At 49.1% G+C, this 18,042-nt stretch overlaps 1 protein-coding gene across 5 annotated transcripts in view; it reads left to right on the top strand.

Moving 5' to 3' along the window:
• The window catches only part of SLC2A9 (solute carrier family 2 member 9), a 197,561-nt gene that overhangs the window by 11,981 nt on the left and 167,538 nt on the right, over positions 1-18,042 (top strand). For 4 of the 5 annotated variants that reach the window (XM_075992963.1, XM_075992964.1, XM_075992962.1 and 1 more), the window contains 2 exons: positions 1,340-1,438; positions 13,843-14,003. In XM_075992963.1, coding sequence (XP_075849078.1) covers positions 1,340-1,438; positions 13,843-14,003 — 260 coding nt within the window. The remainder of the gene's footprint in view (positions 1-1,339; positions 1,439-13,842; positions 14,004-18,042) is intronic. The other variant, XM_075992966.1, reaches the window with a different exon arrangement.

Here is an 18,042-nt window from a genome sequence, read left to right as displayed (position 1 = left end):
GTTTATTTTTTCTTCTTAGAAGGAGAGAGAGAGACATTCAGGAACTCTTCAAGGTTGTAAAAGCAGACTCTAAAAGGCAGTTTTTAGTCAATAGGTTTAGGGATTGTAAAAGAAAAATTTCCATTTCCTTTTAGTCTGCTTGGCTCTTTGGAGATGTTATGAAAACCGAGCCCCACAGGGCCTGTCAGCGAGAGGGACCAGAGAGACACAGTGATTGGTCTTAACCCTTACTGAGCAACCAGGAGTCAGGTCCCTGAACTTTGGATCTCATCTGCCTTGTTTACTGCTGTATCCCTGGAGCTTTGTCAGGACCTGGCACCTAGAAAACACACACACACACACACACACACACACACACACACACACACACACAGAATATGTCAAACGATGGCAGAGAAGTACCTTCCAGAACACCTGGTCCCTTCCATTTGGCCCACATTCCCCTGGCCAGCCTAGGATGGCAGGCCACTGCTGCCCCTGGCTTGTGTCAGCTGGTCAGCCTGTGCCGGGGGCCCTGCTGCTTCTGCCCTGTGGCCCTGTCCTGGCAGTGGCCATCCTTGGATGGGGCTGTGGGGCAGGACTGTGGAGGTAGATGCCTTGTTCTCCATGCCAAGCCCGGGGTCTCACTGTCTGCAAGTCCTCGGGCTTGGACCACCCTGCAGATTGGTGCCTCAGCCTGGGCAGCGTGTGCCTGTGAGTGCGTGTGTGAGCACGTGCAGCTAGAGTGTGTCCGTGTGGCTGTCAGCAGTCTCAGGCCCCTGGGCCCTACACCTAGGTGAAGGGCAAGGCGGTGGGTGCAGCAGTGACTTTGTGAGTGCTGGAGCCAGGCCCGGGCTCCGGCCCGCGCCCAGCAGCAGCAGCACAGCTTTGCGTCCTGTCTTCCTCACCTGTAAAACAGGATAAAACCACACTGATGTAAGCACTCATGAGCTAATGCACAGCAAGTGCTCAGAGCACACCTGGCGGCTAGCATGTGCTGAGTGCCTGCTGCTGCCACCGCTGCTGCTGCCATCTCCTGCAATTGAGTCTGGCTTTGCTTTTTGCTCCTATATGGGTCAAACAGTGGCCACATTCAGCAAAAATGATAGTTTTTTGCAGCTGCTGAAGATGCCAGGTCTGTATGTCAGGGATACTCATGTGGCCGGGGGAGGAAGGCAAGGGTGTGGCTGCTGGACCCGAGGGCACCCCAGACCAGGATGGAACCCTGCCTGCCAGGCGCCAACCTGCTGCCTTTCCCTCGCTCGGCTCCTGTCAAGGACTTCTCCCTGGGAGGGCCTTCCCCAGCTAAAGGGACGCTCCAAGTGCCAGCTCTGACGTGCTCTCCCTTCCTCCCCCACAGGACTGGTCTTGCTCGCTCCTCATGGCCTCGCTGGTGGGCGCCCTTGGCTCGTCCTTCCTCTATGGGTACAACCTGTCGGTGGTAAACGCCCCCGCCCCGGTGAGTGCCCCTCTCGGCCGCCCAGCCAGACCCCGTGCTGGACACTGGGGAGGGGACAGAGAGTGAGACCAGCCCTGCCAAGGGTGAGATGGGAGAGATAGAAACAGACGACAAGAAGTCAAGTGTGGGAGGGGCAGCTCCTTGCGGCTGGAGTGAGGGTCTCTAATGCCAGGGAAGAGAGCCGCTAGAAGGGCTTCATGCATAGAAACTTGTACATTTTCTGGATTTGTTCTTTTTGGTGACCTTTAATCATAACTCAGGTGCCTGTTGGATAAGATCCATCCTTGGCAGATCTAGGTGTAGTTCCCCTATTCACCCTGTGCTGCTGGTTGGCGGGTGAAGGTTGGGCCCCTCGTACCTAGGCAATCAGGTTTAGGTGCTGCCCCATTCCTGGGGTGGTGGCTTCCATGTTGACCTACCTCCCCACTGGGGTTCGGTCAGGATGAAGGTGGAAAGCAAGGTTTCCTGGAGGAGGTGATGCCTGAGCCACGTCTCTCGAAGGTGGAGGGGTGGCCTGGGGCCTGAGATGCAGGAATCACTTGGGGAGATGCAGGCTGGGCCAGGGCTTGGAGCATAGGCTGTGCTTTGGGGACCCCAGGATGGACAGGAGTCAGGCTGTGGACAGGAGGCCTTTCAAGCTCTTCCTTGTTCGGGGACCTGGCATCCTTGTGTACAAAATGCAGGGAAGCCCCAGGACAGTGGGTCTCAAAGGTTCCTAGGAGCCTTGGGATTTTGCAGAGGCGACTCAGGGATCCAGGCTCCATGTGTGCCAGGAGAGCTCTGTTTTCAAAAATTCTGTTAACTCTTTGATGTTTTGGGGTTCTATGTAAATTCAATTTGAAAGCTTGTTGTGATACTAAAAACAGTTTGAAAAACAGGGGGCATAGATGGCTTGGACAGGCACTTGCTGCAACTGATAATCTTTGATATTGTCATTGTACTATCATCCCGAGATAGGGATATGACTTGTCCATATTTGTCTTTCAAAGGGAATTGGGAGTTTGGACTCTTGCTTCATCTTGAAAGTTCAGCAGAACACCCAGCTGAGAGGGTGGATGTTCTTTGTGCTCGTGGCTTATGCAGCCAAGAGGCCTGTGAAACTTGAGCCTGGAATAGAATGATATGGGTATAGGCACTGACTGTGAAAACGTGAGGAAGATGCAAATCTGTCATTCATTCATTCATTCATTCATTCAGCAAGCAAGCAAACAAGCAAGCAAGCATTCGTTGAATGCTTTCCATGTGTCCAATGCTAGGAAATCAGGGAAGGCAACTTGAGGTAGCACTTGAGCTGAGCCATGACGGATGGGTAGGATTTCCCTCGGCGTCAGAGGGAGAGGATGGGAGAAGGCCTACACAGTCAGGGTGGCCTTTAAAAATTTTAAATGCAAATCATACACATTATGACAGCATCAGTAGCAGCACACGTGAAGGAGCACGCGTGAGGCGCGGCCCTTCCTCCAAGCACTTTTTTTTTTCCAGCATATTATGGGGATACAGATTTTAAGGTTTCAATAAATGCCCTTCCCCCCTCCCTCCATAAGTCTGAGTTTCCAGCATGACCATCCCCCAGATGGTGCACATCTCACTCATTATGTATGTATATACCCGCCCCCCTGCCCCCTCCCACCTGCCCAATACCCTGTTACTGTAGTACCTATGTGTCCACTTAGGTGCTGCTCAGTTAATACCAATTTGCTGGAGAGTATATGTGGTGCTTGTTTTTCCATTCTTGGGATACTTCACTTAGTAGTATGGGTTCCAGCTCTAACCAGGAAAATATAAGATGTGCTATAGCACCATTGTTTCTTAGAGCTGAATAGTACTCCATGGTATACATATACCACATTTTATTAATCCATTCTTGGATTGACGGGCACTTGGGCTGTTTCCACAGCCCTGCAATTATGGATTGTGCTGCCATAAACATTCGAGTGCAGGTGTCTTTTTTTGTAGAGTGTCATTGGATCTTTTAGGTAGATGCCCAGCAATGGGATTGCTGGATCAAATGGTAGATTCACTTATATCGCTTTAAGGTATCTCCATATTGCTTTCCACAGAGGTTGAACTAATTTGCAGTCCCACCAGCAGTGTAGGAGTGTTCCTCTCTCTCTGCATCCACGCCAGCATTTATTGTTTGGAGACTTTTTGATAAAGGCCATTCTCACTGGAGTTAAGTGATATCTCATTGTGGTTTTGATTTGAATTTCCCTAATGATTAGAGATGTTGAGCATTTTTTCATATGTTTGTTGGCCATTCTTCTGTCTTCTTTAGAAAAGTTTCTGTTCAAGTCCTTTGCCCACTTTTTAATAGGGTTATTTGATTTTTTCTTGCTGATTTTCTTGAGTTCTAAGTATATTCTAGTTATCAGCCCCTTATCGGATGCGTAGGATACAAAAATTTTCTCCCATTCTGTAGGTTGTCTGTTTACTTTCATGACTATTTCTTTGGCTGTGCAGAAGCTTTGTAGTTTGATCATGTCCCATTTATTTATTTTTGTTGCTGCTGTGATTGCCTTTGGGGACTTCTTCATAAAATCTTTGCCTAGGCTGATGTCTAGGAGAGTGTTTCCAACTTTTTCCTCTAGAATTCTAGAATTTCCTCTAGAATTCCTCTAGAATAGTTTCATACCTTAGGTTTAAGTCTGTTATCCAGCATGAGTTGATTTTTGTGAGAGGTGAAAGGTGTGGGTCCTGCTTTAGTCTTCTACAAGTGGCTATACAGTTTTCCCAGCACCATTTATTGAAAAGGGATTCTTTTCCCCAGCGTATGTTTTTGTCTGCTTTATCAAAGAGTAGATGGCTATATGAGGATGGTTTTATATCAGGATTCTCACATCTGTTCCACTGGTCAATATTCCTATGTTTTTGCCAATACCAGATTGATTTAATTACTACAGCTTTGTAGTATAGTTTAATATCTGGCATATTAATGCCTCCCATTTTGTTTTTGTTGCCTAGAATTGCTTTTGATATTCGGGGTCTTCTTGGTTCCATACGAAGTGTAAAATTAATTTTTCTATATCTGTGAAGAATGCTGATGGGATTTCGGTTAGCTAAGATTTTGTTGAAAATTTTTGCATCTATATTCATTAGGGATATTGGTCTGTAGTTTTCTTTGTTTGTTGCATCCTTTCCTGGTTTTGGTATCAGAGTAATATTCGCTTCATAAAAGGTGTTGGGGAGGTTTCCGTTCTTCTCGATGTTGTGGAATAGTTTCTGCAAGATAGGTACTAGTTCTTCTTTGTAAGTGTGGTAAAATTCGGGTGTGAAACCATCTGGACCGGTACTTTTCTTTTTAGGGAGACTTTTAATTGCTGTTTCTATTTCAGCTCTTGAGATTGGTCTGTTCAGGGAATCTATTTCTTCCTGGTTGAGCCTAGGAAGGCTGTGTGTTTCTAGAAATTTGTCCATTTCCTCCACATTTTCCAGTTTGTGTGCATAAAGATTTTTGTAGTATTCATAAATTATATCTTGTATCTCTTTGGGATCAGTTGTGATATCTCCTATTTTGTTCCTGGTGGATCTTATTAGAGATTTCTCTTTTCTGCTTTTTGTTAGCTTAGCCAATGGTGTGTCAATTTTGTTTATTTGTTCAAAGAACCAACTTTTTGTTTTATTAGTCTCCTGAATAGCTTCCCTGTTTTCAATTTAGTTTAGTTCTTATTTGATCTTGTTGATTTCACTTCTTCTGCTGGGTTTGGGGTTGGTCTGTTCTTCTTTTTCCAGCTCTTTGAGTTGTTTGGTTAGATTGTCTATTTGTGATCTTTCTTTCCTCTCAGGAAAGTTTATCTGCATAAATGCCTATAACCAAAAGTCAAAAAGATCCCAGGCGTCAGGCATATTTTTGGTCATTTTTAATCATCCCCTTTGGTGTCAGCCAGTTTTACCCCATGGGACTTCTTGTTTGGGGTGTTGCGGCTCTACTTTTGGGGCCAGTGTGCCCAGCAAGTGTTCAGTCATTACAACAACCGGAGACGTTTTCAGCCTGGTGCGCTCGAGCTGCAGGGGCCATGGCTTGTTATGTGTTCTTCAGAGGAACCGAGAACAGGCCTTGGGGGCAGCACTGGGCACACCTGCCCAGATCTGCAGGCCGGGAAGCGTCAGCCCCAGTCGGTAGCCCTGCTTTCTGGCATCTGCTCTCTACTGTGACGGCTGGCCAGCCAACTCTGCCATAAAGCCCTGTGTGCCAGACACGTTCCATTCTCATAGAAATACTGAGAAGTCAGGGTCCTAGCTCTGGCTGCTGTTACAGAATGCCACACACTGGTGGCTTCCACAACAGGCATTTATTCTCCCACATTTCTGGAGGCTGAAGTCCAAAATCACAGTGCCAGTGGATTCCGTATCTGGCAAGGACCCTCTTTCTGGCTCGCCAATGGCCTCCTTACCACTGTGTCCACGCAGCAGAGAGAGACTGTATGAGAGAGCTCACCAGATCTCTGGTGTCGTTTATGAGGACACTAATCCCACCATGTGGACACCCCCTCACTGCCTCTAACCCTAGTTACTCCCAAAGGCCCCATCTCCAAGTACCATCACATTGGAGATTAGGGCTTCAGTGCACGAATACAATTCAGTCTGTAGTAGTTAGTTATTGATGTCATCTCTATTTCGTGGATGAGGAAACAGAGTCTCAGAGTTTAAACATCTTGCCCAAGATCACACAGCCAAGAGGTAGCATCGCTGGAACTCAAACCCAGGTCTGTCTGAACTGAAGATCCATGCGCCAGCCCCCACTGACCACCAATGCCAGACCCCCAAGTCAGCAGTGGGGGAGCTTTGTGTGGTCAACCAAGGCAAAGAACCAACCAGGGCAGGGCTGGTACGAGCCACGCCAGCGCTCGAGGGCTGTGCTGGGTTTTACCACATCATTCGAGGGGCTCAAAGACAAGTTGAGATGATGTTGAGATGGTGTTAGAACCAGGAACCCACCATTGCCTGAATCCTGGCCTTAGCTTCTCCCTCCCTGGGGCTCTCTTTGGAAGGAGAAATACACGTGAAGAACATGATCCAGCAGAGAAACGAGACAGCTCTGTTACCAGCCAGACCAGCGCCCCAGACTCCTGCCCTCCCCATGGGGTCGTGTAAGCCCCTCTCTGCTGTCCCTAAAGACCCTGATGTTTTATGCTTTACTCATGTTGCTTTGCAGGAATAGAGTGGTAGATGTCAGTCAGTCCTTGCATTGACCTTGTTCCTGGCCTGTGGTCAGGTGCTGGGGTAGAATGATGACAGGACACACATTCGTGTCCTTGAGGTGCCCCAGACCAGCAACAGTGACATATGCCCAAGAAATAACTACCACATAGTGAGACAGGCTGCATGGAGCCATGAACACAGAGCTGTGGAAGGACTTTATTCTACTTGTAGCATGAGAGACCAGGGGCTTCTGTGGGAGCGGGAACGAGGCACCGAGACATGGAATCCAAGAGAGCAGAGGCTGGAAGGAGGAGCCAGGGCCAGCCTGAGCAGGCTTGCAGAGGGCAGGAAAGGAGCATGATCCAGGCTGCCCGGACTGTGAGCACCGGAGCAGGCGAGGGCCGAGGCTCACCCTGGGAGGCCCTCCTGGGGCGGAAAGCCTGGAGCGGGTGCAGGCCGCCGCACGTAGGCGCCTCTGCAGAGCACAGCTCTCTCTCGAGGTGCCAAGCCCTCGAGAGAGAGCTGTGGAATGAAAGGAGACGTCAACTTGGCATCCAGCAATCACTGTGCATTCTCTCTTCCCTTTGCAATGGGTGTAGAGAGGGGTGAGCAAGACGGCCCCAGGACCGGGGAGCCCAGGAACAGAGCAGACTCCAAGGAGTGGCATCTAACACAAGCTGGAAGGGCCCATGCCTGGGGGATGTGGGTGGAGCAGCCAGACCTGGGGTGCTGGGCTCTCACGGAGGAGGAAGAAACGCTGGGAGTGCAAGAGACGCTGCTACTGGGTGCTGGCAGTGTCTGCCCACAGAGTGAGTGACGGAGGCTGCCAGCCCGGCTGCCGTTAGAAGTGAGTCACTGCGTGGACGCTGCCCCCTAGACGGGGCGCAGGCTTCCGCATGGCATAGGCTCCCGAGGCCCCTGCCGCCAGCATCGCTGTTCCCGCTGTCGGGTGACTGGGCGTCCAGAAGATGGGACAGGAGGACCCCAGCCGCAGCAACATGGCACGTTGTAAATATGATGTGTGGGTTGGCTATTTCTGTTACTGTATGGTTATTGACACACAGCAGAAACTCAAAACACAAGCTCTTATCTAGGCACCTGTTCTGTATCATGCACAAGTCATGTGTTCACATGTTAGGTTCGCAGGTCTCAAGCTCAGTGAATGTTTGTGCAATGAATTCACTGAGCAACTCTCATCACCTGGCTCCAGCTCACCTAGGCCACCGCTGAGTTCACATGTGGAAGACAAACATTTAATTGCTAAAAGCTTCGCTTTGAAAACAGCTTTCGGGGAACTTGTGAGAACGTGCAGCCAGTCTTCCAGCCTTCTCCAGCGTTCTGTAGAGGCTCCTGCCCGCCATTTCCTAGAGTCAAAGTAGGGGACTTCTGCAGAGACTCCCAAGCAACCCACACATCATGCTTACAACATGCCTTGTACAATTTTAAGAATGGAACATGTGTGAACGCATTTCCTCCCCTCCTTAACCCTATGAGAGGGGCGCTATTTTTTACTTCTCTTTGGGGCTGATGAGGAATCTGAGGCATAGAGCCACAGGGAACCTTCCGAAGCTCCACCGTGGGGACGTGGTGCAGTCAGGACTCGACTTCAGGCAGCTGGGCTCCAGGGAGGCTCCAGTGAGGGAGCTGAAAGCTCCTCTGTTCCCACTAGGGTCCTGAGTGCAGTGCAACAGAAAGGAAAAGAAAATTTCCTCCCAAACAACAACCCTTTAGTTTCCTCGCATTAATTCTCTGAGGTCTTTACCCTTACTCCTTGCCGGAGCCCTTGGGGCATCTTGTAACACCGCGACCCCTTTCTTGTGGCCCCTCCATCCATGTGGCTCAGCAGTTTTCACTGTTTCTCCCGCTAGACTCTGTGCTCCCTGGAGGTTGTCACTGGGGTGCTCGCCAGCGTCTGACAGAGTGTCTAGGCCACAACAAACACTTAATTTATAATTACCTTTAAATCAATGAATGCACCTTTGGATTTAGCCACTTAACTTTCACACCTTAATCGTGGATTTAGGAGTCCACGTGGTGGAGTGGTTGCCTTTGGGCCTGAAGTGCCCCTCCTCCCCGTGACTGTGGGCACATCATGTAACTCTCAGTACCTCGTTTGTAAACGAAGGCTTCCGCCACTAGGCTTGCCGTGAGGATAAAATGAAACCATTTATGTATTTTGGCAGAGTTTCTGTACCTGAAAGGAACAAAAACAATTTTATCTGCTTAAAGATAAAAAAAGTTGTTGAAGAAATAGTGAGTCCCTTGCAGCGCTGGTGGGAGGGCTGAGGAGCTGGCTGGGCAGCTCTGCGGCTAGGCACACACCCAGACCGCACCCCTGGTCCCGTGGGCTCCCCTGTGGCCACCGTGGCCACCGGCTGCACTGTGGGCACAGGATGCCACGGCTTCCCTGTTGCTGCTGCGGCCCCAGACCCGGCCCTGCTGGAGTGTCCTCTGCAGCTGCAGAATCCTCCTCAGCCCGCGCTCAGCCCCACCAGCACCGTGGTCAAGTCCCGGCGTCTGACTGGCTGAGCCTTTGCCACGTGCTGCAGGGAATGCTGGGAGAGCACGCGCTGGGCATTTTCAACCTCTGTGGTGATACCTGTCCTCTGTTTCCCACGAAGGAGCATGAGCCAGGAAAGCCCCCAGGGGGAGGGGCCTTGTGATATTGGGTGGCCACAAAGGGTGACAGATGCCCACTGGAGTACATAAAGACATGGCATTGACTAAGTGCTCAGTGTTAGCTAAATGTCAGCCACTGACAGAGCGCACGGTGCCCATTCAGAAGGCAGCTCACAGCACCTGCGAGGGCCCGCGAGTCAGTGTTACGGGGGCCCGGGTGAGAGGGTTGGCGGTTTGGACTGGTTGAGCGGTGGAAGTGGTGAGAAGCCTTTTGGTTGCAGTCAAGTGCTCTGCCCCTGAGCTGTACCCCCAAGTGAGAAGCCTTTTGGAGGGAGGGCAGTGCGTGAGTTTGCTGGGCCGCCGTGACAAAGCACCACGGACTGAGTGGCTTAAACAACAGTTTGCTGCCTCACAGTTCTGGAGGCTGGATGTCCGAGATCGACATCAGCAGTGTTGGCTCCTTCTGAGGGCTGTGAGGGAAGGCTCTGCTCTGGGCCTCTCTCTCTGGCGTACAGAAGCCATCCTGTGTCTTCACATCACGCCTCTTCTGGGCCTGTCTCCAAATTTCCCCTTTTTTATCAGACACCAGTCACATTGGGTCAGGGATGACCCACTCAAATGACCTCACTTCAATGTTGCTGCCTCCGTAAAGATTCTGTCTCCAAATAAAGTCCCATTCTGAGGTCCTGAGGATTAAGACTTCAAGATAGCAATTTGGGGGGGGGGTTCAATCTGTAGCCATCTGTCTCTGTGTCCAAATTTCCTCTTTTTGTAAGGATGCCAGTCTTACTCCCACCCTACGCCAGTATGGCCACATCTTAATTAATTACACCTGCAATGACCCTATTTCAAATAAGGTCACATTCTGGGGTTAGGACTTCAATATGTGAATTTGGGGGACAGTGGGGGTAATGGACACAATTCAACCCATAACAGACAGGGGTGAGTGAGGGTGGTTTAGCGGAGAAGCTTGGATCCCGGGCGGGAGTTAAGGGTCAATCCACGTTGTTTGGCTGAGCACCCGGAGGATGGTGGGTGCCACTCACTAAGGTGGGGAGGGGTGGATAAAGAAAAGGATTTCAAGGCAGAGGTGCAGGCTAATGGCTCCCATCCCGCTCTCCAACAATTGGTCCAATAAGGCACCTGTGCCCCAACCATGGCCAATAGTACAGAAAGAGAGTTTGCTAGAAGTTTCTGGGAAAGTTTTTCTCAGCACCAAGAGAGCCACAAGGGGCCAGGATCACTGTCTGCAGCCACGCAGGAATGGGAAAGCCCGTGGCCAAAACCGCTGCTGGGAGCTGCCTGTGGTCAGGAGTGGCTGCAATCTCAGGGTGGGGTCAGAACTGTGGAAGGCAGAGTGATGCAGCAGGGAGCACCTGGGTCTCGAGCGTGTGTCTGCACCACAGATCAAGGGGCCTGGAAGCTCACCACTCCTGCGAATTTGTGTTTCTATAAGTGTCCTAGTCGCTTAGCTATTTTTAGTTGGGGTTTTCTGTTCCTTGCAGCCAAGAGCATCCTGAAATGATACCATAGGTCATCAGCTCCAGTGGACTGAAAGATCTTTGAGATCCAGGACCATGTTCAGTTTGTCCCTGTGTCTGGCTGAGGGCCAGTGCTCAGTGTGTGTTTGTTGAATGAGTCAGTGGAGGACGCGGATCAGAGCATCTTGTGCATCGAGGCGTGGGAGCTTCATCATCAGTAGGATGGCTCCAGATGTTGGCAATATTTCCTGGCCTCACTCCATGCTGTGAGCAAGGTAGCTGTGGAGCCAGGAGAGAAAATAGGAAGATGATGAGCTCCTTGCAGGGAGAGGGTGCCACCCTCCTCTCCGTGTTTCCTGCCATCGTCCTGTTTGCTTATGTCTGAAACCTGGGAGTCTTATGTGCTCTTCTCTCATTTTCTCCAACACCCTCCCTCGCCAAACCTGGAGACAGGCACCCAGTAAGTCCTGCCTATGCTCTCAAAATATATCTAAAATCTATCCACTGCCCTTTATGTCCACTGCTTGGCCCAAGTCACCACACTCGGCACATTGCTAAGTTCTGTTTGAGCTTTTTTTCATTGAACTCTTCCAACAAGTTTTTGCACTGGTTCCTGTTTTCACCTCATTTTGCAGGTAGGGAAACTGAGGCTCAGAGAGACAAAGTGACTTGCTCAGTGCCCCCAACTGCATGCCCAGCTTCCTATCTAGCTCTGCCCTAATCCACTTATCACCCTGCAGCCTGAGAGAACTTTTTATTTTTATTTTTATTTTTTTTTATTTCGGCATATTATGGGGGTACAGATTTTAAGGTTTCAATAAATGCCCATTTCCCCCCCTCCCCCCACAAATCTGAGCAGAGAGAACTTTTGAAAATACAAACGACACCATGTTCTCCTCTTGCTCAAAACCCTCCAATAGTTTTTCACTCCATCTAGAGTAAAATCCAAGTAAAAGCCGTGCACATCACCATGACCTGTCTGTCCTTCCTGCCCCCCCACTTCATCCAGTCTGCTCCTTCCCTCTCTGCCCCATGGCACCGCGCAGGCCTCCTTTCTATCCTGCAGACACCCCAGGCTTTCTTCTGCCAAGCTGTCTGGCATGGGAGGCTCCCGCCGGGAACCCTTTCCCGCCATTTCCCTTTTAACTTTCAAGTGGCAGAATGTGCAATACTTAGGAAAGGCTATATAAAATACACTCACACACACCGCATGTGGCACGCATGCACGGTTTAAAGAATGATAAATCTAGCACCCGTGTAACTGCCAGCCCAGTTGAGCACAGAAGGTCCTGCCAAGTACCCCTCCCCAATCGTTTCCTCTGCCATCCCCTGAGGTGGCCAATGACCTGACATCTGAAATAATTATTTCTTTGGTTTTCTTTGTAGTTTGACCATCTATATATAATTCTCCCAAAAACTTTTAATTTTGCATAATTTTAGATTTTATACATGGAATCATCCTGTGTATATTTTTTTGTTTCTGGCTTCCTTTGATCGATACTATTTTGGTGAGGTTTTGCTCTGCGTGTTTGCATGTGGCTGCAGTTCATTCAGGCTGTGGCTGTAGTGTTTCCTGTTATGATAATTGCATTATTGTTTATCCATTCTGCTGTCCGTGGGCATCTGGATTATTTCCCTTTTGGGGTTATTATGAGCAACACTACCATGGGCATTTGAGGAGATATATTCTGGGCTCATGGAAGGAGTTTTTCAGGGAGTTTTTTTGGTTTTGTTTTGTTTTGCTTTTCTTATGATTTTTTAGGGACAGAGTCTTTCTCTGTCACCCAGGCTGGAGTGCAGTGGTGCGATCACAGCTCACTGTAGCTTCAAACTCCCATGCCCAGACAATTCTCCCACCTCAGCCTCCCTAGTAGCTGGGACCACAGGCACCACCACCTCGCCTGGCTTTAGAAGTAAATTTGCTGGAATGCAGCTTATGAGCATCTTCAAATTGATTAGATGATGCCAAACTGTTTTGCAAGATGTCTGTACAAGGTTAAACACACCCCAGCAGAGAGCACACATGGTTCGCCGCTACTTAGTCTTGCCAGAACTTTACATCTATACCTACCCGGGGACCCTGTGTGAGCTCCACTCAAGTACTGGATACTGCTCCAAGCTCTCATTTGACCCTCACAGCAGCCCCGAGAGGTTGGTGTCATCACTTCCATTTTGCAGTGAGGAAGTCACGATCCAGCTGATTTAAGTCATTAGTGAGTCACTGTGCTAAGTTTCAAGCCCAGATCTGCATGACCTGATCGTAGGCTGTCTCTGCAATGCTATCTACTGGTGCTGAGTTTGTGGACATATGTTGGGTAGAAATTGCAGCTGTGCTTATCTTGGGATTGAACACTCTTGGGAGCTTAGTGTGAGGACCTCAGTTTTTGGTGTACATCAGAGCCACCTAGTCCCCGTCCGAACTCAGGAATCAGAATTGACAGCCATGGGGATCTGCTGGCTGTGAAGTGGCATCTCACTGTGGTCTTCATTCACATTTCCCTATTGACTAATGATGTCGAGCCTTCTGTCATTACCTTACTGGTCATCTGTATTTTCTTTAGCCTTTTGTTCATTTTTGATTGTATTGTTTGCCTTTTTATTTCTGTATTAGAGTCCAGAGTTCTTTGTATATTGTAGATTATAGTTGTATGTGTTGCAAATATGTCATGTCAGTCTATGACTTGTTTTTTCATGTTTTGATGGTGTCCTTTGAAGAGCATAAGGCTTTAATTTTGATGAGATCTGAATGATTTCTTTTTGGTTAGTGTTTTTGTGTCCTGTATCTCTGTTTACCCCAAGGCACCTCTTCTGTTGTGTGTGTGCCTTTAACATACTTCCAAGGTGGTACATTAATGTTGGAGAAACCCAGGTACAATGGCTGTCCTAAGCTTGAGGTCAGATCTGAGTTCAACTCCAGGCTTTGCGAGTTACTGAGCAAGTCGTTTTGTCTCCCTGAACCCCAGTTTCCCTATTTGCAAAATGAAGTAAAAATAGGTACCATTTCCAAAATCTGTTAGAAGAGACCAATGAGATAAAGCTCAAACAGAAGTTAGCCAAGGGCTGGGCATGAACATGCTGTGCAAAAGCCGCCATGTTTTATATGCCGGCTTACTCCAAGCAGCAGCTGCACCAGAAGGAAATAACATGGTTTGTTTTTATTTTCAGTACATCAAGGCCTTTTACAATGAGTCATGGGAAAGAAAGCATGGACATCCAATAGACCCGGACACCCTGACTCTGCTGTGGTCTGTGACTGTGTCCATATTTGCCATCGGTGGACTTGTGGGGACAATAATGGTGAAGATGATCGGAAAGTTTCTTGGGAGGTCAGTAGGGGTTGTCTCTATCCAGATGTCCCCCCATAATGTTCCTAATGAATCTGTGCCACAGTCAGGGTCCTGGCAGCCAACAGAATTCCACTGCATAGTTCAGCTGGAGAGATCTCATGCCCGACGGGCGTGGGGAGGAAGCAGGGTAGCAGAGCCCTGGGAGAACCGAGGCCACAGCGGGTTGGAGAGGAGCTGGCATGTGGAGGGACTTGGGCTGTGACAGAACCCTGGTGCCCAGGGGAGGAGCAGGGAAGGAAGACCAGGAAGACCAGCTCCTGGGGCACAGAGTGAGCAGGGGTGGATCTGGGCTCCGGGGCAGCTGGAGAACTCAGCACCGAGATTGTTCCACCTAAGCACATACAGACCTGCTTTTAAAGAAAATGAGCGATTTAGACAGTCTTCCTTTGTACAGCTATTTGAACATTTGTGTATCTAGACATTTAGGTTATTTCAAATATTCTAGACATTTAGGTTATTCCAGATTCTAGACATTTAGGTTATTTCAAATATTTTACATTACAAATAAGGCTGCAGTGAGTATCAAAAATTCTATGTCAAAATTCCCCACTGGCCCTCTGCATTCAGCCCCACTCCACCTGTGAGCCTCATTCCTTGCGGACTTGTGATAGGAAGCCCTCTCTCAGAGCAGAGTGACATATAACACATTCCCCCAACTATGTTTTCTCTGTATCCTTGCTCATAACAAGAACCTCCTGGAAGCTGTTGAGGTGTTTGTGGAAATAGTAGAGTCTCTGGGGCATTCATGTCTGAACTTGAATCCTGTGTCTTCCACATACTGGCTGTGTGGCCTTGGCCAAGTCCTTTAATTTATTTGAACCTCAGTTTCCTCATATGTAAGATGGGGGTGAGAGTTCTTACCTGCAAGGACTGTTACAAAGGTCAGAAAATAAATGGAGGGAGTGTGGCCATTAGCAGTAGCTCAATAAATAGAAGCTGTTGTCATTTTACCACCTTATTTAACACCATCCTGATCATCACCTTGACATTAATATACAGTAGATGCTCAGCAAAGCTCCATATTATATGGACCTGAAATGAACAGGAGATTCATCAGACCCCAGAAAATCTCCCCTGACCTTGTGGCTACAGAACCTCTGCTAAGAAAGAAGGGTCCTACCCATTCCTTTACACTCTGCCTTGCAGTCCAACATGTAGAAAGAACTGATGATTCAGAACAGGTTAGGACAGGACATCATCCTGAAAACATCCGTGTGGTGCTCGTAAAGGTCTGTGGTCTTCCAGTAAGCTGGGGGAGATGCTGACATCTTCCTTGTGTCCGAGGCCACTTACAGAGCAGTAACTAATGGGAACTCAGTACCAGGGAAGTACAACTCTTGGATGAAATGGTGAGAGATGCCATGTTCTGAAGTTCTCCAGTGTTCCAGGCACTCACACACTCTCTTGTTTAATTTCTCTCCTCTGTGGGGTCTGGAGATGGGAGATGGGAGGTCAGAGGGATTAGGGGATCTGCACAAGCTTAGTTGGCACATGTGGTGGTTGAGCTCAGGCTGGGACCAATGTGCAGTGGGCTCAGAGCCCTGATCTTTCCACTGTGCCAAGAGATCTTAATTAGGGCCCTGCTAGAAATGGTGCTGTGAAGTCCACAACTGTTTGAAAGCAGGTAAGTGACTGGCTGGCACTCAGATTGGCACCACTGGCCCGGTCCCTGAGGTATGGTCACTAATCCGCTGGCCCAAGCCACACCCTGTCTGTCCCGGCCCGCGGGACCTTCTGTTACTCGCGGGGTCAAGGGGGACCTTGCCTGAAAGAGATGGGCAAGAGAAAGGAACGAGACCAGGCAAAGGGTTGTCAAGGTCTACTTTACTTGGATTCTTAGTAGGTTTTATATACAGAAACAAGGAAGTAGAAACAGAAAAATAGAGTGGGGGGATGATGAGGCTTGGGTGTGGGCCAATCAGCCCCAATCAGCGTCTTATTGGCATCGGAAGTTGTTTGTGATTGATCACTCAACCTCAACCTGGCAGGGGGTCGGGAACAATTGCAGGTAGCATGCCCTGGAGCAAGCACGTCATGGAATGCATTCTTCTCGGAACTATAGCTGGAGGGCTGGGTGCTATTTTCGTCTTAGGCTATTTTCTGGGTCAAGGCCCATGTGTAGGACAAGTCGTTGGGATGTGGAGGGTCTTAGTCTCCAACACTTGTCCACAGTCCTCTTGCCTATCTCAGTTACACGAAGTCACATACCCTCTGCCCCAGAGGCTGTGGCCTGTGATGTCCACTTGTCTCATACCCGGCCATGGCACGTAAACCCCAAGGCTGTTCCTTAGGGAGGCTCTTAACCCAAGCAGATGGGACAGGGAAAGGAACAGTGGAGTCGGGGCTGGGGTGCAAGAGCTCAGCATGTCCTGACTACCCCATGTGCCAGGCATGTGATGTGGGACTTTGCCACCTCCCCTCTCAGCCAGCGTGTTTCTCACATGTGAAATAAAGCCAGGGAAAGTAGCTTTACTGTCCTCACCAGGAGGGCAGCAAAAAAAGCAAAAGGAAAGCAAAAGAGAAAATGTCTTTGAAAACATGTTAAATCTCTAAGTGATGGAGGAGTCGTCACATCAACCCAGTGGAGCCAGAGACGTGAGGATGCAGACAGTGAGCAGATCCAAGGATGCTGGTTGTCACTCTCCAAGCAGCGCCCAGTTCCTTTTTTCATCATTATGGGTGTAGAAGTTGAATTGTACTGAAGTTTCAGCTTGAACAGTAGCTCTGTTGGGAGGAAAAGGAGCAAAAACTGAAATAGAAAGCTTCCATTTATTCGCCACCAGCTATAGACCAGTGAGTGCTTGATGTATGATATGTCATTTACTTCTTATAAAAAAACTCTGCTTGTATTATTGTCCCTACCGTGCAAACGATGAGTCCGAGACCCTGAGAGGCTGAGCATCTTTGCGCAAGGTTACAAAGAATGAAGTTGAACTGAAATTCGGATGTGGGCCTGTCTGATCACAGGCCACCACTCTTTCTATTAGGTGATGCTACTGGAAGCTCCTTCTGATGCCTAATTATTCCTCTCCGTGGGGACTGTCAGGGAGGAAGAGGAAGCTGGCGCAGTGTAAGCGGCTGAGGGAGGGAGCGTAGGTGGCAGTCTGGGTGGGCCAGTGGGAGGCACTTAAAGGTGTGGCTGGGAGAGTGTTCGGGTGGAAGTGTGGACATACACCCAGGACATACACCCAGCAGTGGGGTTGTCCCTAGCTAGCGGGTGTCTGACTCATCTGTGATTTGCAAGAAAAATGAGGACGGGGAACACAGGGACCAGGAATATCCCTGAAGACGAGCCACATCACATTACCTGGCCTCAGGGAGGCAGGGTCCTCACCTCTTGGAATCCCTGGCTGGAAGAATCCCTGGCCATAAGCATTCTGGTTGAATCCCAGCTCCCTGTTTGGTATCACCTACCCTCTGCTTGCATGGTCACAGTGGCAGAACCCTCCTTCCCTCATGAGACAAGACAGTGACTATGTTGGTGCACAGATGCTCGCTACAGGGCCAGCTCCGAGTCTGGGTGCAGATGCTCACAGCTTATGGAGCTGTGTATGAGCTTCTTAAACTCTCTGAACTTCATTTAGTTCATGGTGACGTGAAGATAAAGTAATTCAGTATCAGAGGATCACTGTGCAGATTAAACGAGGTGGTGGTTATGAAATGTTCATCCCAGCAATTGACAGAGTCAGTGTCCAACTTTTGTTCAGTAGTGTCATCATCGTCATTGTCACCATCATAATTAGCTCTCCCTGAAATGGGTCATTTTAACACTTGACAGAGCCGATTGTGAATATGTTCTTTAAATTGCACAGAAAGGATCCTCTAACATATATTATTGGATCTGGTTCTTCCCACTGGAGCAAAGTAGAGAAAATATGTAAGAAAACATAGGGAAACTCAGAGAGGCTTGGAAATCAGATCCTGGGTCAGACTCTTGGACTAGCCGTGTGAACGCGTTGATCCGCGCAGCAAACATTTCTGCGCATCTACCAGGAGTGAGGCCCTGTTCTCGGCCGGG

The sequence above is a fragment of the Microcebus murinus genome, chromosome 16, assembly GCF_040939455.1.
Source record: "Microcebus murinus isolate Inina chromosome 16, M.murinus_Inina_mat1.0, whole genome shotgun sequence".
NCBI classification, from domain to species: Eukaryota; Metazoa; Chordata; class Mammalia; order Primates; family Cheirogaleidae; genus Microcebus; species Microcebus murinus.
Note: the sequence above shows the minus strand (reverse complement) of the source record. Positions and strands in the feature narration are given on the sequence as shown.